Source organism: Aulonocara sp. 'chitande type north' Nkhata Bay, linkage group LG3 (assembly GCF_057382095.1).
Source record: "Aulonocara sp. 'chitande type north' Nkhata Bay isolate Kocher_YH1m ecotype deep benthic linkage group LG3, A_spYH_male_GT1.1, whole genome shotgun sequence".
NCBI classification, from domain to species: Eukaryota; Metazoa; Chordata; class Actinopteri; order Cichliformes; family Cichlidae; genus Aulonocara; species Aulonocara sp. 'chitande type north' Nkhata Bay.
This window is the reverse complement of record NC_141346.1, coordinates 1,484,564-1,507,114: the sequence shown is the minus strand read 5'-3', so window position 1 is coordinate 1,507,114 and position 22,551 is coordinate 1,484,564. Positions and strand designations below refer to the sequence as shown.

At 42.2% G+C, this 22,551-nt stretch overlaps 1 protein-coding gene and 1 pseudogene across 1 annotated transcript; both read right to left on the bottom strand.

Moving 5' to 3' along the window:
* Window positions 1–1,442: 1,442 nt before the first annotated feature.
* LOC147333438 (uncharacterized) lies at window positions 1,443–2,934 on the bottom strand (annotated as a pseudogene).
* An 8,857-nt stretch (window positions 2,935–11,791) lies between these two features.
* LOC147333437 (uncharacterized) lies at window positions 11,792–16,058 on the bottom strand. The gene is made up of 2 exons (XM_086267260.1): window positions 14,977–16,058; window positions 11,792–12,932 (listed from the first exon to the last, which is right to left on the bottom strand). The coding sequence occupies exons 1-2, from the start codon at window positions 16,056–16,058 to the stop codon at window positions 11,873–11,875; spliced, it is 2,142 nt and encodes a 713-aa protein (XP_086123386.1). The 3' UTR covers window positions 11,792–11,872.
* Between the last annotated feature and the right edge of the window lie 6,493 nt (window positions 16,059–22,551).

Here is a 22,551-nt window from a genome sequence, read left to right as displayed (position 1 = left end):
TTCCAGAGTGAGACCTCTGACACAGTTCAGAGGATCTACGGCAGCAGAGACCATGAGACTAAAAGTCTCAAACACACAACAACAACATCACACTGACTCCAGTCTGACATCACTGATCAATAATCAAACAGATCAAACTGATTGATCAGCCATCACAACCACGACCACAACAACTGTGAAAATAGTTGGATGGACGTTGCTGCTCAGTCACAGCTGCCTGGTCAATGTTTTTCATTAGCAATTTAGCAAAGTTGATGATGGTGATGAGTGTCTGTGTGAGTGAAAGAGACAGATTTTGTGTTATAACCAGAGATGGGCAGTAACGCGTTACTGTAATCCGATTACTTTTTTCAAGTAACGAGTAAAGTAAGGGATTACTATCGCAAAAACGGTAATTAGATTACCGTTACTTTCCCGTAGGAACGCTGCGTTACTGCGTTACTAAAACCGTGATTTTTTGCGAGAATGTCTCATGACGTAAGCGAGTGCGACGTTCGTGACAACAGCTGTGTGCAGATCAACAGTGGATCACATATCGAGTGCGGGAGAGAGTATGAGCGTGCAGCGTTTAAAGCGTGGAAGTACTGACCTTACTTTGAGTTTGATTCCATAAAAAGTGACAAAAACATTAGTGTCCATCGTGCGTGGGAAGAAAACTTCTTTTTACAGCGAAAAAACCCCTAAACTTCCAAACAAGCACCGAGTAGCTACGACGTAATGGGAAACTCACAGAGAAACTCGCGGATTCTTCCACTGACCGCTGCACACCTGCACCAGGGTAAACCTCCGCCTGCCCCACTCCTGCTTTACAGGTGAAAATAGAGCAACAGGACCGCTGAGTCTTTGACTTTATTTATTTTCTGCTGTGTTTTACTTGCATCTATTTGAAAGACTGAGTGTAAACACAAAAAATATTTTATTTTATGTGCTGGGATGTGCAGAAAATAGGTTTAAATGTTAAACTAATTTATTCAAGTCAGAGAATGTTGCAGATAATTAAATTTTTGCTTGATGCATAAAGTTAAAAGATTAAAACTAATAAAACAAGTTAAAAAGAGACTTTTCCATTTGATTACATTTTGTATGATGGATTATGCAGAAAAAGTAGAATTGGGCTGAAAGTTTAGTTACTGATTACTTTTTAAAAGTAACTTGACCAACACTGGTTATAACCTTCATGTTATGGACGCACAGTGTGAGCACTCAGGTCGCATCAGAGCATCGGGCCGTATAGTGTGAGAACCTGCATCGTGACCTACAAACTTCTAACCTATGAACTTCTAACGAGATTCAGTCGTACAGTTTGAGACAGCTCAGACCTGCTCTGCACAATAACAATGTTTTATTTATGTAGTGATATTTGTTATATGCTGTTACATAAGTACAGGTATCTTTGTGAAATACAGGTATATTAATAAAGAAAAAGCAATAACTGAAAGGGTTTTTTTTATAAATGAGAATTTATATTTTTTAATAACTGGATAAAATATGAAAGTATACTTGATATTCCCTCGTGTCCACAACAACAACCACATGGTGTACATCTGAACATGTAGCATAAAGCAGTATCAGGGAAAAAAAGCAATCTACACAGCTGCCTGATGCTTCTTTACATGTTTCACTTATACCAGAGGGAGGGTCTCCCAATGTTTTTGCTAGCTGATGTTGTTTGACCAAGTTTGTACCTCTGTGATTCTTTGGTTCCTCCATCCTCTCTCCTCATCTCCTCCAGTTTCTGGACCTTCTCCGTGTCTCCTTCCTCCTTCATCTTCTCAATCAGGAAGTCCAAGTGGGCAACAGTAGATGCTGAATCAGCTTTCAGAGCGATTTCCTCCAGTCTGACAGCATGCTGGTAGGAGTCACTTAGCCACTTTTCCTTTTCTGCTGTCAGCACTTTCATTTCCTTTTCAAGATTTTCCAAAAGACTCAATATTTTCTCAATTTCCATTTTATTTCTGTGATTTGTCTGCTTCAGAGCTTCTCGGATCTGTCTGATTTCTGTCTGTTTCAGGTCAGCCAGCTCGATTCTGTCTTCCAGGTTTTGGATGCAGGCTTTCAGTCTTATTCGTTCATTTAACACTTCGGCTGTTTTCACCAGTTTCTGAGGATTCGATTTTCCCAACAAATCTGTCAAATGATCCATGTTTGTCTGTGTAAGTTCCCATGAATTTCTAAAAATTGTGTTTTCCTCCATTCGCTCTTCAAGCTGGCAGTTATTAAACAGGAAGTGAGCAGGCTGACTGTCCTCATTTTTGGCACATTTAATGTTTGCAGCTTCAAGAGCTTGAAGAGGGTTTTCAGGTCTGCTTCCATCTGAGTGTGTGATCAGAGCTACAATGTTTTTCTCCAAGTTCTTTCCAAACAGAGACATCACTGAATCAAAGACGTACCTCAATCTCTCACTCAGTCGATTATCACTCACCTTCATCACCAGACCCACTGCATGAACTTCATGGACCCCATCCTCGATTGAAACAGGTCCAATAATCTGTGACTGATGATGTCATCATGTTCGATCCCTCTGGTGTCTCCATATCCAGGAGTATTGATGATGGTCAGAGAGTAGGGAAGAGTTTCATCTTCAAAACCAAAGATCTCGTACACCATCACATCTGATGTCTGACTTCTTCTCTCCTCCTCTGCGATCATAAACCAGACTTCATCCTCCCACTTCACTCCCATGGTGTAGTTGAGCAGAGCGTTGATCAGAGTAGATTTTCCTGCTCCTGTTTCTTCCACCAGTAAGATGGTTCTGTTCGGCTTGTTTGGACGTTTTTCTCCAACAGTCATTCTTGTCAGAGTTCCAGTCTTCTGTTTCTTCGGTCTCAGCTGGTAGACAGCAGGAGGTCCTGACCTGATGAGAAAACTGTCTGAGACGATGTCTTCATGTGGTGATGAGATCAAACTGATCCTGCACAGAAAAGCATAGAATGTCTTCAGTACACATGCAAACATTATGAACAGGTTCCTATTGTTTAACATTGAAAACTGAGCTGAGGCTTTTCTGCTCAGAATCTAAGGTCACATAAAATTAAACCTTTTTTTATTTTGTCCAAATAGATTCTTTTTTTTTGTCTGCTCTACCAAAGCATTAGTGGTCACACTGCTACTTTTTAATTATACTTTTATTTTCCCTCAACCTTTGATTGGGTTGGCATGACATCATCTGGGTGAGCCACAGCTGTTGCTGCCCTGGATTCATACAGTTTTAATTTCATTTTTAGTTTTTATTGTAAGTATTAGAATATTGGGGTGATTTTCTATGCAGATTTAAACATCTGGCATCAAAGTAGAGAAAGTGAAACTTTATATTTATTTATTTTATTTTTATTTACCGTATTTTCTATACTATAAGGAGCAGTTAAAATCCTTTAATTTCTCAAAAATCATCAGTGCGCCTTATGTATGAATTCTGGTTGTGTTTACTGACCTTGAACCAATTTTATGTGGTACATGGCCCTCAAAAATCTGTCAAAAAGTGTTTAAGTACGACTTTGGTAAGGTACAAAGCTGCACTGCTTGATGGATTGTTGGAGCGTTACGGATACCGTTGTCAGGAGCGTCGCGGAGTAATCTGGGTCCTAAACTCCGTCTCTTCAGGTCCGAAAGTCAAACAAACACTGCAGCATCACTGAGAGTTAAAACTGTCTAAATTCTTTCATCTTTAATAAAATGATCAGCGTTGCTGCTTTACCAGGTGTAACAAATAAGTTTACACGAAACAGAATTTATTAAAGCTAACTGAGTTAGAAGCTAGCAAGAAGTTAGCTCACTAGTTTCCACCTAAACATGATATACGATGTTCTCACTGAGAGATTTCTGAAAACATTAAAACATAAAGCTCTGCTATTGTGACAGGTTGAAAGACTACTGAAAGTAAAAGGGTTATACAGTTAATACTAATTCATCTTAGTTGATATAAGGATAAAAATAATGTAAATACAGTAAAGAAATTGTTGACAAGTTTTTTCATGTTACACCAATGGTTCTCATTTTATTCAAGAGAGATGCCATCTGCACATCACTGATCGGCTAGTAAGCCTTTTCTGGGATTGATTGGTAGTGTCTCCATTCTGACAAGGGGGCTTTCGTGCGCTTTCCTCATTGCAATAAACAACTGCATGAGTGAAGCAAGTCAAAATGATGAAAAATCTCGTGATTCTTTTCCCCCTGTTTTCAGGTAAAAGTGTTTAAAAGTTGATAAATTTACAATCTGTACATTGTTAATATATTTAATAGGTAGCCCTTCTATGTCTTGTAAGCTTTAGAAGCATTATATTACAGTTGTTTTGTGCACATAGATACAAAACAACCTCAGTTGTTTGAGCCCCAGTGTTATACTGTATAATGTCCAATAAGCTAACGGCAGGAGAGGTAGAGTATTACTTCCTGTTCCTGTTCCAACACACAGTAGCTTATCTGCAGAGCAGTTTAACTAAAAACTTTTAGATAAGTCTGTGAAGGTTCTCAGTCATCCAGGTCATCATAGTCAAAGGAGTTTGCAAAGAAAAGCGTCTGGACTTCTTTAAGTTACTTGAAGACATTTCACCTCTCATCTGAGAAGCTTCTTCAGTTCTAAGGGTCAATGGTGAAGAGTCCCAGATTTAGAGAGTCCCAGTCCCTCCTGCACTTTCCTGCTCATTGTGTCAGATGTTTAGTTACTCCTCAGCCTCCTTTAGCAGTAATGATATCTGTAACAAATGTAGCATATTTGCAGCTCTGGAGGCCAGGATTACAGATATGGAGACTCGGCTTCGCACCCTTCATTCACCCGTAGCTAGCCAGGCCACTGTAGCTGGTGCAGCCGAAGATAGCGTAGGCCCCGCTAGCTGTTCCCAAGCAGCTGGGGAAAGAGGGCGGCTGGGTGACCGTGAGGAGGAAGCATAGTCCTAAACAGAAGCCCCAGGTACACCACCAACCCGTTCATGTGTCTAACCGTTTTTCCCCAAGCAGCTGGGGAAAGAGGGCGGCTGGGTGACCGTGAGGAGGAAGCATAGTCCTAAACAGAAGCCCCAGGTACACCACCAACCCGTTCATGTGTCTAACCGTTTTTCCCCACTCGGCGACACACCCGCCGGGGGTCAAACTCTGGTAATTGGTGATTCTGTTCTCAGACATGTGACGCTAGAGACACCAGCAACCATAGTCAATTGTCTTCCAGGGGCCAGAGCAGGTGACATTGAATGAAATTTAAAACTGCTGGCTAAGGGTAAACGTAAATTCAGTAAAATTATAATTCACGTCGGCAGTAATGACACCCGGTTACGTCAATTGGAGGTCACTAAAATCAATATTGAATCGGTGTGTAACCCAATCAGACCCAATCAGGAGTGACATGTTTAGCCGCATGTTCTCCTTAAATTGCTGGCTGTCTGAGTGGTGTCCCAGAAACGATGTGGGCTTCTTGTTAGGAGAGACGGCATCCATCCCACTTTGGATGGAGCAGCTCTCATTTCTAGAAATATCGACAGACTTATTAACCCCCCGAAAAAAAAAATGACTATGGAGAGTTGGGACCAGGAAGCAGAGTTGCAGTCTTACGGTGCATTCACACCAAACGCAATAGACGCGACCAACGCGAATTGGTCATACTTCAAAATGTCCTGTTACCTTATTTAGAGCCCCGCATTTTCCGACCGAGAGAAACCATACCATTGTTTTCGGCCGTGATGCACTGAGATCGGTGAGCACATGTTGTATGTCTAGTTAGTTCACGTCTGTTTCACATTTTATCATTGAGAAACTGAATTAATGTCAATTGTTTGATTAATAATTGTCGCATATGCACTGACTTTACTTGGTTTAATGCATAGTTTGTGTAAGAGAGATGTTTTATTTTTGCAAATTTGAGTGTTTTAATTGCAAATTGATGTTGAATGTGATTTCAACAAAATCCTAAGTTGTGAATTATACCTAGAACAGCATACCGTACTTTCTGGACTATAAGCCGCTACTTTTTTCCTAGGTTTTGAGCCATGAGGCTTATACAAAGGTGCGGCTATTCTGTGGATTTTTCTTCCACCACTAGGGGGACTCTAACCAGAATTAGAATAAAAAACAAGATAGATGAAAAATCAATGCAAAGAAGAATACACTACTTTTTCTTTAGCAGACAGAACACGCACAACAAATTACCAACTGGTAATTATTTTCAATACCTCGCCCCTTCATCATGGAAACCACACGAAGAAGTTCGTATGATGCAAGTTTTAAATTGAAGGCCATCGATCTTGCTATCCAGGAGGGAAACCGCGCTGCTGCACGCAAGCTTAGCGTCAATGAGTCTATGGTGAGATGTTGGAGGCGACAGCGGAAAGAGCTCATGCAATGCCAAAAGTCGAGAAAAGCTTTCAGAGGACATAAAAGCAGGTGGCCTGAACTTGAAAATGTCCTGGAGGAATGGGTGAACACACAGAGAGCAGGTGGCCGAGGTGTATCCACTGTACAGATCCGACTGAAAGCCAAAACAATCGCCCGCGAAATGAATATTAAAGATTTCAAAGGTGGGCCGTCATGGTGTTTCAGATTTATGAAATGTAAAAACCTGTCCATCGGACCACTCTCTGTCAGCAACTCCCCCCTGACTATCAGGAAAAAGTTGAAAACTTCCACAAATTCGTTGAAAAAAAGATACAAGAAAACTCCATCGGACCAGACGACATAATCAATATGGATGAAGTACCTTTAACATTTGATCTGCCTCTGACCAGGACCGTTAACAAGACAGGTGCATCATCCATGTTGTTGAAAACAACAGGCCATGAGAGGACGCACTTCACCTGCGTTCTGGCATCCACGGCATCTGGACAAAAACTTCCACCAATGGTGATTTTTAAGCGCATAACTATGCCGAAAGAACAACTCCCGAAAAGCATAGTGGTCAAAGTTAACACCAAAGGGTGGATGATAGAAGGTCTAATGAAGGAATGGTTAACGGAGTGCTATGGGAAGCGCCCGGGAGGATTTTTTCACTGGAAAAAAGCACTGCTTGTTTTGGATAGCATGAGGGCCCACATCACAGATTCTGTGAAAGCAGCGATCAAGAAAACAAACTCCATTCCAGCTGTGATTCCTGGAGGTACAACAAAGTTTTTGCAGCCACTGGACATCAGTGTAAATCGGGCATTTAAAGCTGCACTACGGGTTGAGTGGGAGACTTGGATGACAAGCGGTGAAAAGTCATTCACAAAAACTGGCCGCATGCGAAAAGCATCCTTTTCTGATGTCTGTCAGTGGATCCTAACAGCGTGGAGTGCTGTGAAAGAACCACCAACACCAATGGGTTCCGAAAGGCTGGACTGCTGCGCGAAGAGAGCGGCGCACCTTCAGAGCCAACTTCACCGGAGGATGACAGTGACACGGAGAGCGAGACTGATGGAGACAGATGTGATGAAGCGCTTCTGAGCCTGTTCAACTCCGACACTGAAGAAGACGACTTCATGGGTTTCAGCGAAGATGATTAAAGTGACTTGTGGTTTCAAATAAAGGAAAAATGGAGGTAAATAAATAGCGGTTATTTTCTCTTGGTTCTGTTTTAATCAGCAAAGTTGCTGCCGTGTTAAAAGGCATTGTTCGGAAAGAATCTGTTCAGGTACATACATGTACATTTGCAGTACAAGATTGTTCTGTACATGCAGTAAATATCTATTTTTTAATCATAGATATCTGCGGCTTATAGCCGGGTGCGGCTTGTATATCTTTTTTTTTTTTAATTTTTAAAAATAGAGCTGATGCGGCTTATATACAGGTGCGCTCTATTGTCCAGAAAGTACGGTAATTAATATTTGAATTGCTCTTCTGACCCTGTCTGTTGACAGGTCAGGATTTTTTTTGTATGCTGAATTGTTCCTGAGGTGGATTCCTCCGGTGAAATAGATGGCGAGCCTTCCCACCTGGACAGACTGAGATTCGCTTCTTTTCCACTTGATGATCTGCTGCACCTTGCGGTGTGGTAGGACTGTATCACTCACACTTTCACACACAGCTGGTTATACATGAGACCACTGACTGACGTTCTCTCACCCCTATTTTCTTTCAAACCCTGGGAATTTTTTGGTGTGAGATTTTCATTTGAATGTACATTGGATTTGTGTAATCTGTTTGTATAAGAGTTAAGGAGTCAGGTTACTAGGGTGCACCCAAGCATTGAAACCCATACATTGAAACCCGAACATTGAAACCCAACACTGAAAACCAAAAGTAACACTTGGCCAAGTCATTGCTTAGTAGTTTATGTGTTTTACTCTTCTTTTAATTTTTGTAAGTTTCCTTTCTACCATTGTAAAGTGTCTTTAACCTGTGCTTGTCAACCTTATGGTTTATTTCACTAAAGTCGTCTGGTTCTTTTGAGTTAAAATCTTGTCTCTGTGTCTCATTTAAACACACCCCTGTGCTCCTATAGTCGAGCCTATTGGCCCATTGATGTATTCTTTTCAACAATTCCCCTTACTGTGTTACATTATTATTTAGCTTTTCCTTCTACCACGTGCCATTAAGCAGTACAGAATGTGAAACATTTATGTTCATTTTGATTGCAATAAACGACTGCATGAGAGAAGCAAGTCAAAATCACTCCCTGTTTTCAGGGGTGTAACACTATCACTTCCAGCATAAATGAAGACAGAAAACTAAACACTTTCTGTGACATTTGTAGGGTTACTGAAGTTAGGCTAGCTGGTACATAAATTTATGTGCTACGTGATCGCTAGCGACACAGCTATGTTAGCATAACATTAGCACAGTGGCGCTGGAGGATGAACGCTAACTTTTTTCCACTCGATAAAGGTTAAGGGGATGCTGTAAACGGACCAAACGTCAGTCAGGAGAACAACTGAGATAATCCATCCACAATACGAGGTTAGTCATTAATACACTGCAACAACATGGAATAGAGCAGCTGCCAGAGAATTCAACATTAATGGATCAATGGTACAGAAGTGGAGGAAGCGAGAAGAATGAGTTGAGGGAAGTTTGACTTATCGGACCGTTTTGTTTTGCTTAATGCACCTTATAATCTGGTGTGCCTTATGGTCCAAAAAATACGGTATTTATATTTTACATTTATGTTTATAATTGGACTCTATATAAAATTATTTTAAATATCTTTCCATTAACTAAAATAGTCCATGACTGAACAATAACCTCCAGCTGTAACCCTCTGTCTTTAGTGAAGGGGCTGGGATAAGAGCAGCACCTCCAAGTCTGAGGCCATGGTTCCCAGCTGGAAAAGTTTGAAGTGCCCATCAAAGTTTGGGGATGAGATGCTGGACTAAAGATTTTTTGCACATCATTGTAGTTTTACCTCAGTATAAGACGTTTTGTGTAATTCTCCATCCTTTAAACCAGATGTCAATTTCTCTATATTGTATTTGTTTTCATGTTCTCACACAAAACACTGATTGATTTCAGTTTCTTTATGATAAAAGACACATTTCCATAGCTAACATTCAAATCCAGCCATGAGAATCAGTTTTTTTTTCCTCCTCTTCATCGATTACAGAAATGTAGTTTATTATGACTGTGTCACGCTGAGCAGAGAAACTGTTTGAACACTAAGAGTGAAATAAACCCAGGATAAACTATCACTGATGTGTTTCAGCAGTGATATTGATCTGTACACTTTTCTCTGATAATTAAACACCTAGTTTATACTTAGTAATTATAAACTCCAGTCACTGTTCTGTGAGTGCTGTAAGTTTTACATACCTCAGAGCTCCTCTAATTCCTTCATCCTCTCTCCTTCTCATCTCCTCCAGTTTCTGGACATTGTCTGTGTCTCCTCTCTCCTTCATCTTCTCAATCAGGAAGTCCAAGTGGACAATAGTGGACGCTGAATCAGCTTTCAGAGCGATCTGCTCCAGTCTGACTACATGCTGGTAGGACTCATCCAGGAACTGGGACTTCTCTGCTGTCAGCAGTTTCATTTCCTTTTCAAGAAAATCAACGTCCTTCTTTTTTGTTCGTGTTTTGTTCTTCTGACTGCTCCTTATCCTGGTCACATATCTCCACTTTTCTTTCACATGCACTGATGCAGGACACTTGTTGGTGCATGACGTGCAGAGACCATCTCTAAAGACCTCACAGTGATTTAAGGCAAGGCAAGGCAAGGCAAGGCAAGTTTATTTGTATAGCACAATTCAACAACAAGGTGATTCAAAGTGCTTTACAGAGACATTAGAAACAAGAACAAATAAAAAGCATGATTTAAAATTGATTAAAACAAGCAAATAACCTAACTAATTAACAAACAAACAAACAAACAAACAAAACAGTATATAAAATCAAAACAGATAAAATCAGAACAGTAGATAAAATCAGTAGTTAAATGTAAGTTTTGAAATTTAAGCTTAAAGTGTGGATTTGGTGCTTTATTCAAATGCAGCTGAGAACAGGTGAGTCTTCAACCTGGATTTAAATAAACTGAGTGTTTCAGCTGATCTGAGGCTTTCTGGGAGTTTGTTCCAGATATAAGGAGCATAAAAGCTGAATGCAGCTTCTCCGTGTCTGGTTCTGACTCTGGGAACTGATAAAAGACCGGATCCAGATGACCTGAGGGATCTGGAAGGTTCATACTGGGTCAGGAGGTCACTGATGTATTTTGGTCCTAAACCATTCAGAGCTTTATAGGCCAGCATCAGAACTTTAAAGTCTATCCTCTGACGGACAGGCAGCCAGTGTAAGGACCTCAGAGCTGGACTGATGTGGTCCACTTTTTTGGTCTTAGTGAGGACTCGAGCAGCAGAGTTCTGAATGAGCTGTAGTTGTCTGACTGATTTTTTAGGTAGACCTGTAAAGATGCTGTTACAGTAATCAAGCCTACTAAAGATGAATGCATGGACTAGTTTTTCCAGGTCCTGTTGAGACATCAGATCTTTTATCCTTGAAATATTCTTGAGGTGATAGTAAGCTGACTTTGTTATTGTCTTAATGTGTTTTTCTAAGTTTAGGTCTGCATCCATCACTACACCCAAATTTCTCGCCTGGTTTGTGGTTTTTAGATGTATAGATTGAAGTTCTCTGGTGACCTGTAATCGTTTTTCTTTGGCGCCAAGGACTATTACCTCAGTTTTGTTTTTGTTTAGCTGGAGAAAATTGTGGCACAACCAGTCATTGATTTCCTCAATGCATTTACCAAGAGCCTGTACAGGGCCTCGGTCTCCTGGTGACATTGTGATATATATTTGTGTGTCATCTGCATAGCTGTGATAGTTTATTTTGTTGTTGTTTATAATCTGTGCCAGTGGGAGCATGTAGATGTTAAACAGAAGGGGTCCCAAGATGGAACCTTGGGGAACTCCACATGTGATACTTGTCTGCTCAGATGTGAAGTTACCTATTGATACAAAGTATTTCCTGTTTTCTACGTATGTTTTGAACCAGTTTAGTACAGTTCCTGAAAGACCTGTCCAGTTCTCCAGTCGTTTGAGTAATATGTTGTGGTCAACTGTATCAAATGCTGCACTGAGATCCAGTAAAACTAGGACTGACATTTTTCCGCTGTCTGTATTCAGACATATGTCATTAAACACTTTGGTCAGAGCGGTTTCAGTGCTGTGGTTCTGTCTAAAACCTGACTGGAAGGCATCGTAGCAATTATTCTGTTTTAAGAAGTAACTGAGCTGTTGAGAAACTGCTTTTTCAATGATCTTACTTAAAAACGGGAGATTTGAGATCGGCCTGTAGTTGTTCATTTGTGTCTTGTCAAGATTGTCCTTTTTCAGTATAGGTTTGATTACAGCAGTTTTTAGTGATTCTGGAAACACACCTGATAATAAAGAAAAGTTGACGATCTGTAACAGGTCTGACTCTAAAGTCTTTGAGACCTTTTTGAAAAAACTTGTTGGCAGGACATCTAAACAGCAGGAGGAGGAGTTCAGTTTACGGGCACCGTGCATCCAGGATAGTGACAGTTCTCCTCACAGACTGTACAGCTGACAGCTGCTTTCAAACCCGGCCCACACGTCTCTGCTCTGATAGGTTCTTTATGTTTAAAAACAACACATGGAGTGACCACTTCATTCTTCTGCAGAGCTTCCCGAGTCTGTTTCATCTCTCTCTGTTTCACTTCAGTGAATCTGATTCTTTCTTGCAGGTTTTGGATGCAGGCTGTCAGTCTGATTCTTTCCTTTAACACTTCAGGGGTCACTTCTGGCTGCACAGGTGTACTTTCTTTCAGGAAAGCTGTGAACCCTCTCACTCCTCTCTCTGAGCTTTCAAAGTTTAGTTTCAGGTATTTTTCTGCCTCGTCTTCAAGCTGGCAGTTATTAAACAAGAAGTAAACAGACTGATTCTTCTTATTTTTGGCACATTTAATTTTTGCATCTTCAAGAGCTTTAAAAGCATTTTTAGGTTTTCTTCCATCTGAGTGTGTGATCAGAGCTATGATGTTTTGCTCCACATCTTTTCCAAACAGAGACATCACTGAATCAAAGACGTACATCAGTCGATCACTCAGTCGATTCTCTGTTGCCTTCATCACCAGACCCACTGCATGAATTTCATGGACTCCATCCAGCAAGTTCAATAATCTGTGACTGAAGATGCCACCGTGTTCAATGTCTCCATATCCAGGAGTATCGATGATGGTCAGAGAGTAGGGCAGAGTTTCATCTTCAAACCCAAAGATCTCGTACACCATCACATCTGATGTCTGACTTTTCTTCTCCTCCTCTACAATCGTAAACCAGACTCTATCCTCCCACTTCACTCCCATGGTGTAGTTGAGCAGAGCGTTGATCAGAGTAGATTTTCCTGCTCCTGTTTCTCCCACAAGTAAGATGGTTCTGTTTGGCTTGTCTTGTCTTTTTTCTCCAACAGTCATTCTTGTTCCAAACTTCTGTTTCTTTGCTCTCAGCTGGTAGACAGCAGGAGGTCCTGAACTGATCAGATCACTTCTGGAGATGATGTCCTTGTATTTTGAGACGTTACTCGTCCTGCACCAAAGCAGAGTTTCAATCAGAGGGCAGAGTGAATGCAGAAGTCTTTATGAGTACTGCTGTCTGTGATTATCATGTTATCTGTACTGATGCAGCTGCTGTACAGCTCAGACTTTACTTTTACAAACACTATGACGTTTAAATGAGACAAAACCTGAAGACACAAACATGTATGGTGACAAAACTCAACATTTATGTGATCAAAATACAGAAATCAGATGAAGCCAGACGTCTTACTAAGTTTAATAATAATAATAATAATAATAATGTATATAATTCATGTGAGAAGGAATATAAATGAACAGGTATATCACAGGGAAGCTTCAATAATAAAATTGAATAAAATACGAAAACATGGTTGACCTTCAAATAAACAGATAAAAAAAATAAATCAAAACTCCTCTGCGTCTGTTAGGAATCAATCAATAAATAATCAATTTAAGGTCACAGGAACTGAGTTAGAGATCAGTCATCTTCTACTCTCAAAAAGAAACTGATATTCAAATATGGATTTATCACCCGTAGATTGATTCTGTTCATCTGGACAGAAACGTTTCGTCACTCGTCCAAGTGACTTCTTCAGTCTCAGCTGACTGAAGCTTTCCCCAAATCTTATAAACAGTACATTTGCATAATGACTGAAACCAGCACTGCTGAAGAAACAATGGGCTGCGAGGTCAGTTTATGATTGCCATGACCATTGATTATTGTCCATGAGTACCATTCACAGAAAGTTGGGCAATTACAGCAGGTCTAACTCAGGCAAGCTGAAAGCCTGTGTAAAAATTATTTGAGAGTGACTTTGAGCGTGTGTGTGTGAATGAGACAGCACACAGGAGATCTCTGAATGTGCAACATTTAAAGTGTGTGATTTAGTAAAAAAGGGGCCTTTATTGAACGTATTGAGTTTTAAAGAGAAAAGTATTTGGATTAAAAGGACTCATGTTAATGTGCTAATGAAATGTGAGCTGAATAACCTTTGCCTTAGAGATGGAGAGGATAATAAGGACGGGCTAAAGGTCAGTAAATCTTATTTAAACACCTGATTGTTTGACTAGATATAAGAGAGAGGGAGGTGCGGGGAGTTGAAAGTTAAAAAGTAAACTGGGATGTCTGGAGGCATTCTGGGTCAGTCTCCAGTGTCCTGCGAGAAGGGCAGTTCAAAGGATTCCAGAAGTTCACTGTTGGAAATTTCAGCAGCAGCACCGGAAATCGTCCATGTTGGACTTGGATTTGACTCTGTTCCTCCTCCTCATCATGATTTTAATTGATGTGTTGGATTATAATTCTGAGAAGGATTTGGACTTCCAAAAGCATCCTCGGGCAAGATGCTGAACCGCAGGTTGCTCTCCGATGTTACAATCAGAGTGAGCTCTTAGGTAGCAAAAACAACAAAGCTTAAATGGGTGAAAGAGGAACGTTGTATAAAGCACTTAGAGTGGTCAAGTAGTAAAGCGCTGTATAAGAACCAGTCCATAAACCTGACCACCCTCTGCACTATTTAATAACCAGCCAGCGGAGCTCCTTCTCTAACAGACAAACACAAGAATTCTCTACAGTCCCTTTATTATGTAATACCTCTTTATGGTGAAAGGACTGAAAGCACTTTTCTACTCTCCCGGAGTACTCAAAGTGCTCTATACAACATGCCACATTCACCCAATCACAGCCATTCTCACAAGCACTGTCTTAGAGCTTCCTACACATCTTACTCTGATGGATGCATCGGAGTACAATTTGAGGTTTGTATCTTGCCCAAGGATACTAGACATGCAGACTAGAGGAGCCAGGGATTGAACCACTAACCTTCTGATCAGTAGATGACCTGCTTTACCTCCTGAGCTACAGCCACCCCATGTATAATACTACTGATTTTTCAGATATGAGATAAACTATTCTTTATTTTTATGAAATAAACAAAAGTTCATGTACAAAAAGGGGTGTCGAGATGAAGGGACTGACTGATTTTGATTGCGTGACCTCACTGTGTTTCGAGGAGAACCCGTATCTGGATCAAGTCATCAAAACATTCAGATCATACCTCTGTTGTTTCCCACATCTGAAGTTGATATTACACAGCATGCTGACTTCTTCTCTGACTTTTGTCTCCAGCTCGGCCAGGGTCTCCTGAATCATAAACTGGTCACTAGTTACAGTCACAGCAGACCAGTCCTGCAGCTGGGGCTTATTGTAGGTAAGAGGGAGGACGTTCTCCAGGAAGCTGAAGGGGTCTCTGATGAGCGAAGCTTCATGAAACTGCAGCTTCTTCTTCTTCATGTGTGTAATCTCTGCCTGCAGCTCATCAATAAAGCTTTCTGCCTCCGTCTCATTTATTTCCTGCTTCGTCTCGATCGCCTCAGACAGTCTGGTGAACTCTGTCTTTATGTGCTGCACCAAAGCGGTCATCACCTTCCTGCTGTACGATAACGCCTCCTCAGCTTTACTTCTGCTGGTCTTCACTGACTGTTGAAGCTCCTGGATTTTCTGCTCACGCTCCTGGATCATCTGATCCATGCTGTTATTTTCTAATCTCAGCTGGGATTTCCTCATCTCAGCCTCGTCCTCCAGACTCACTGTTTCATGTGTTTTATGGTCACTGCATTTACAGGACCGACACAGAAACCTTTGATCCAGTCTGCAGATCAGCTCCAAAGGCTCACCGTGATCCTGACATATTCTGCTCTCCAGGTTCTTAACTGGATCGATCAGCTTGTGTTTCTTCAAAGCTGAAATCCTCTGATGAGGCTCCAGATGTGTTTGACAGTACGACACTAAACACATTAAACAGGACTTCAGGGCTCTGACCTTGGACCCTGCACAGATGCTGCAGAGCACGTCTTCATGTCCTGCTCGTTCAGCTGAACTCAACAACATTTCTTGAAGAGATTTTTTAACCTTTTCTGCCATTTCATCAATGACAGGGTTAACCCGAAGCAACGGCCTGGTGTAAAACGTCTCTTTGCACAGTGGACATTGGAGTACAGACAGGGTGCTCCAGTAGTCTGTGATACAGTTCATACAGAAGTTGTGTCCACAGGGAATCGACACAGGTTTAGTGAACACACTCAGACAGACGGGACAAAGAAGACTGTCCTCAGACACCAGAGCCGACGCCGCAGCCATGACTGCAACATACAAGCAGAGCTAATATTAGCACAGTGTAAAGTTACTATAATCCTCATTTATCATTATCAGAGTTCAATATACAAAAAAGCAAAAGTGAAACTGAAAAGAAAATGCAACTGTACCTTCTCTATGAAGACTGAGCGGTGTAAATCAAAGAAACAGGCTCTTCTTCTTTTTAGTTTCTACTGACACACTGACCACCTCGTCTCCTCCCACTTCCTCATTTGAGTAGAACGAATGAACTCTTTAGAAAACAGACCATGAAACCCTCACAGGTTAAAAAGGTTCACTGGGAAGCTGATGAGCAACTACAGCAGCTCAGAATGAACTCCTGGATTCAAACCTCCACCTTCAAGAAAAACAAAGTGGATAGAAGTTTGAACGTGCTCAGAGGAACGAGTTAAGACGAATGAACAATGGGGAGTTCTGACTCCGCCCACTGAGACTTGCAGTTTGTTCCTGCATCTGTGATCTTTATCTCTGACATGAGGCTCTGGGCTCAGGAACAGAAGTGAGTACACTTCTGTACTGATATCAGCTACATGTCAAATCCTTCACAACATCACAGTAATTTCATCATCACTGAGTTCACAGCTTGAGGCTTTTTTTCTCATGAACATTCAAGAACAGCTTAACACGGCCTATATTGAAAAGAAAAGTAGAAACACAAAATGAAACTAAACTGGGTACTCCTGTGTTAGCCTGATATCATGAGCACAGTCCAAAATAAACACTAGACACTCATACTGAACTTCAGGGCTTTGTCTGCATTAGTGAGTCACATGAAAAATAATTAAGAGAAAAATTAAAACGTCAGACTGTGACATGATGGAAAATCTGACCAAATAAAAGCAGCTGCATCAGAAATCAGAGTCGTGGTGATATTTTAACATGAATCCACACACAGCAGGGATCCAGACCATCCAGGGGCTGTCAGTGAAAATGAACGTCCCTCAGAGTGAAGGACAGTGTCCACGAAATAAAAACGTTGTTTGCTCTTTAGGACAAAAATGCAGACTGAAACGTTCCTAAAGAACTCTGATGAATAATTGGAGCAAACTGGAGTCCAAATTTGATTGTCTTAGAAAAGTTCCAGCATAATAGCATAATAGAATTGAACCTGTCCGAGAGTGTCACATGCAGAATCCTGACAGTGAAGCAGGGTGTGATGATTTGGGACTGCATGAGTCTGAGAGATGGAACCATGCATTCGTGCAAAAAACCCAAAAAACATGTGACAGGGTGAATCTCAGCCTGAGGCTGCCTGGCAGAGGAGGAATATTCCAACTAAAGCTAAAAACTAAACTGGAAATCAGGAAACACTGCAACTGTTCAGTTTATATGACATGTTCTGTGATTAAGACCCTTTTTGAAAGTGGTCGGGGTGTTGAACTGCATAAGAAGGGTCTCTCACAGTGCGACATCTTTGCTGAGGTGGGACGCAGTAAGACGGTCATCTGAAATTTCTTAAATGATCCTGAGAGTTGTGGAACAAAAAAGCCAAGTGGAAAACCCAAGAAAAAAGTCACCAGCTCTGAGCTGGAGGATCCAGTTAGATCTCCATCAAGACACTGGACGATCCTTGACCCAACAACTTAAGGCCATTACTGTTGCTGACTGCAGCTCCATACCCATCAGACAGCACCTGAGACTGTATGTATGTATTGGTTTGAAAATGATCGTCACTAAATTGAAATTGAATTTTATATGTTGAAAATCAATTCATTTTCTTTGAAACTGTATTTTATCCTCTACAAAAGGATTTTAACAACAATTTAGTTTCAGTTTTAGAATTCAACTTCTGTTCCAAAATTCAGTTTTTTGGGACTCACATCCGGTTCCGGTTCAAGAGTAATCGAGCGCAGATTAATAGAACTACATTTTACTAGCAGACCAAAAGTGTTACTGACGGGACTCTACAGCATCCTGAGCTGGAGCTGGATTAAGACTTTAGAAGTCATTCGTCATGTCGAATGACCAGCGGATAAACTCTAATGTTGGTAATAAATGTATTACATGTATAAGAACATGAACTAGAAGCTAGCAAACAGAAGCATTCTAGCTTTTTAAATGGCGACCTACAACACATACATTAAACCTAACAATAACAGTCACAGTGATGCTAATAAAGCCTGAATGATGTCCTGCTAAAGGATGATTCACCTTCCCTCACTGCAAGTGCTGCAGAAGGTGAGCTCGGGTCTCCACGTCTCCTGCAGAGTGAACACAGAGGCCAGCAGAGCTGTAGCTGATGCTCAGGTCACTGAGAGACTCCTTGAGACAAGCCAGGCTCTGGATCATCACAGGATCCTTAAAAGATCACAACAAAGAACTTTAATGGACAAACAGAAATCTTCTTTCATTAAACCCAGTGTGAGAACAAAAGCAGGCAGAGTTCCTGATTCAGTCACTCAAATAACAAAAGCAAAACTCCAAAACACAAACTTAACAATGTGGTGTTTGCTGTACAGTGCAGCGAGGAATGCCCAGACCTCTACATTGGAGAGACCAAACAGCCACTTCACAAGCGCACAACATAGAAGAGCCACCTCCACAGGACAAGACTCAGCAGTTCATCTGCATCTAAAGGTCAAAGGTCACTCTTTGAGGATGCCAATGTTCACATTTTGGACAGAGAGGACAGATGTTTGGAAAGAGGAGTGAAAGAAGCATCTATGTCCACTGTGAGCGACCATCTTTGAACAGAGGCGGGGTTTACGACACCAACTCTCTGCCATCTATAATCCAGTTTTGAGATCCCTTCCCAGACGCCTTAACACCACACCTGTTTTCAGACCTTGGCTTGTGATTAGGTAGAGGATCATCAGGGGGTCCTTTGTCCCTCTTTGGGGGGAAACTCCCACAGAGCTTAAACCTGGGACTCCCCACCATTTGACCCTTAGAACTGAAGAAGCTCCACACCTGCTTCACGCCCTGGAGGACGGGGCTGTGGCCCCCCCACACCCTCTAGCAGATTATTACATGAAGGAACCTTTTAAAAAACAAAAAACAAGCGCGTCCATGCTCACAGGTGTACACACGGGTGATCACACCCACAAACTACACCCTTTTTGGCTCCTACCTCAAAGCACACTGTGTTCTGTTGATCTTATGTGCTGCACAATAATGTTTAACATTTAGTATTTACTGTCATATTCCCATATATCATTGTGATGTTGTTTATTCTATTACTCTTGTTCTCTTCTGCTTGCTTTCTTTTTTCTTTCTCAGCAGGTGATCCAGGTGATTGATATATGCATTTTTTTCCTCTGCCCGTTCTGTTGGTTTTTGTCTTTTGCCCTTCTCCCCCGTCCCTCTTCTCAGCTGTTTCTCTTTCCCTCTTTCTTTCTCTCCTTCTTTCCCCCAGTCAAGTCTGTCCCGTATTCAGTAAGTGAAAATAAAATAAACAATAAAAGGTGAATCAAATGGACCATTACGGCAAGGCTGGGATGGTCAGTTTGGTAAAGTAAATCCGTTGGGCATCTTTCTTTGCCTTTAGACAATAATTCTGATGCAAAAGAGCCAAACGGGACAGGCAAAAAAAAAAAAAAAAAAAAAAAAAAAAAAGAACTGAAGAAGCTTCTGGGATGAGAGGTGAAACGTCTTCAAGCAACTTAAAGAAGTCCAGACACTTTTCTTTCCAAGCTCCTTAGACTACGATGACCTGGATGACTAAGAACCTTCACAGACACATGCTAACAAAGTTCTGCTTACTAGTTACTATTTGTGGACCAAGATGCGCCACTTTCAGATAACGTTCTGGTCTCTTTACAGTGTAAATGCATATTTACAATGACTCCACAGTTTTCAGTATTAGGAGTTTTGAATTCATTTGTTGTTTTCTCTGAAGTTGATGAGGAGCTCCTCCTGTGCTGATGTGTGCTTTGTGTCATGTAGGAGGTCGGGGAGCAGACCTGTGGAGCTGTGGAGGTGACGGCTGTCTGAGACGGAGCGTCTGCCTCTGCTGTGAGTCTCCTTCATGTTTCTCCACATGTATTATCTGTGTTTCCACTACTGGAGGGCGCTGTGGGTTATTGATGTGTGGGAACAGTAACCAATCACTGCAGTCTAAATGCTTCTCTTTGGTCATGTGACCATTTGATCTCTGATCAGTGGCTGTGTCCCAATTCAGGGTCTGCATGCTTGAAGTACGCGCACTACGCGTACTACGTACGGTGCGTACTATAAGTACGAGAAGTGCGGAAGTGAGAGGCTCGTGAAATGGGACGGTATACGCTTCGTCGCGCTGTTCAGGTTGCCTAGCAACCATGATACTAACCGCGAGACACGTTACATACAGCTTTGTGTGACAGAAATGAAGGAGAAAAATGATTTGTTGGTCATTCATTTTTGTCATGACATCACTTTGATTAGTTGAGTATCTGAGGCTGAGACCACGGGACTGTAAACATGATTGTTGGGCTTCATGTCTGTGCTGAACAGTCATTTAAGATTAGTTAGTAAATAACAATTAATGTTGTTCATGAGACTAAAGTCATCTCACTGTGGTAATGTAAATATAGTATGGCCAATATTATATGTATTGTCAGATTATTATGATATATATATATATATATATATATATATATATATATATATATATAAAAAAAACACCCAGCACGCCCCTGCGGGCGGTTTATCCTTCAAGCTCGGGTCCTCTACCAGAGGCCTGGGAGCTTGAGGGTCCTGCGCAGTATCTTAGCTGTTCCCAGGACTGCGCTCTTCTGGACAGAGATCTCCGATGTTGTTCCCGGGATCTGCTGGAGCCACTCGCCTAGCTTGGGAGTCACCGCACCTAGTGCTCCGATTACCACGGGGACCACCGTTACCTTCACCCTCCACATCCTCTCGAGCTCTTCTCTGAGCCCTTGGTATTTCTCCAGCTTCTCGTGTTCCTTCTTCCTGATATTGCTGTCATTCGGAACCGCTACATCGATCCCTACGGCCGTCTTCTTCTGTTTGTCTACCACCACTATGTCCGGTTGGTTAGCCACCACCATTTTGTCCGTCTGTATCTGGAAGTCCCACAGGATCTTAGCTCGGTCATTCTCCACCACCCTTGGGGGCATCTCCCATTTTGACCTCGGGACTTCCAGGTTATACTCGGCACAGATGTTCCTGTACACTGGGGATGACTGTGGTTCAGGGGGTTGGGAAGCGTATCTGTAATCGGAAGGTCGCCGGTTCAATCCCCGGGCTCTCTGTCCTGGTCGTTGTGTCCTTGGGCAAGACACTTTACCCTTCCGCCTACTGGTGTTGGCCAGAGCTTGTTCTTGTGCTGCCATGATTAGTGCCTCTGTGCTGTCTTTCAGTCCAGCTTTGTCCAGCCACTGGTAGGATTTCTGGATATCAGCCACCTCCTCTATCTGCCGGTGGTACATACCGTGCAGGGGCCTGTCCTTCCATGATGGTTCCTCGTCTCCCTCTTTCTTGGGTTTCTGCTGCCTGAGGTATTCACTGAGCACTCGGTCAGTTGGGGCCATCTTCCCAATGTATTCTTGGATGTTCGTTGTCTCATCCTGGACTGTGGTGCTGACACTCACCAGTCCCCAGCCCCCTTCCTTCCTTCTTGTAATCAATCCAGGCAGTGCACAGGTTGGTCAGTCTGGTCTTGCAGTCTCGGCTGACTGTTCTGTCTACCAGTAGCTGGTGTTTTGCGCCTCTGGTATTCTTGCCAATTCCTTTCTGTGTCCCGCTCATGTATTGACCCATGTGCCTGTTCATCTTAGCCGATATGATGCCTGACAGGAGCTTCCATGCGGTACTGAGGCAGGTTATTGGTCGGTAGTTGGAGGGGACCGGTCCCTTCTTAGGGTTCTTGGGGATCAGGACCGTTCGACCTTCGATTAGCCATTCCGGGTGTCTGTCGTTAACTAGCAGCTGGTTCATTTGTGCTGCCAGACGCTCGTGGAGTGCAGTCAGTTTCTTTAGCCAGTAGGCGTGAACCATGTCGGGCCCTGGTGCTGTCCAACTCTTCATACTGGAGACCCTTTCTTGGATATCTGCCACTGTGATGGTTACTGGACCCTGTTCAGGGAGGTCGCTGTGGTCTGCCCTCAGATCCACTAGCCACTGAGCATTGCCGTTATGGGTTGCGTCCTTCTCCCATATGCTCTTCCAGTATTGCTCCGTCTCCAGCCTTGGTGGTGCTGTTCTCTTATTATTATTGTTCCCTTGCCACTGAGAGTACACCTTTGCTGGTTCTGTGGAGAACAGCTGGTTTATTTTCCTGCCTTCTATCTCTCTGGTGTACCTCCTCAAGCGGCTGGCCAAGGCTGTGAGTCTTTGCTTGGCAGTTTCCAAGGCCTCAGGTATGGACAGCTTGCTGTATTTCTTATGCACCTTCTTTGTCGCACCTTTCTGCAACTCCGTTAGTTGGCTAACCTCCCTCCGTGCTACTTTGATCTTGCCCTCTAGCCTCCTTCTCCATGGAGGGTACTGCCCCTTGTGGCTGTTCAACTTGTAGCCAAGCATCTCACTGATCACTGCT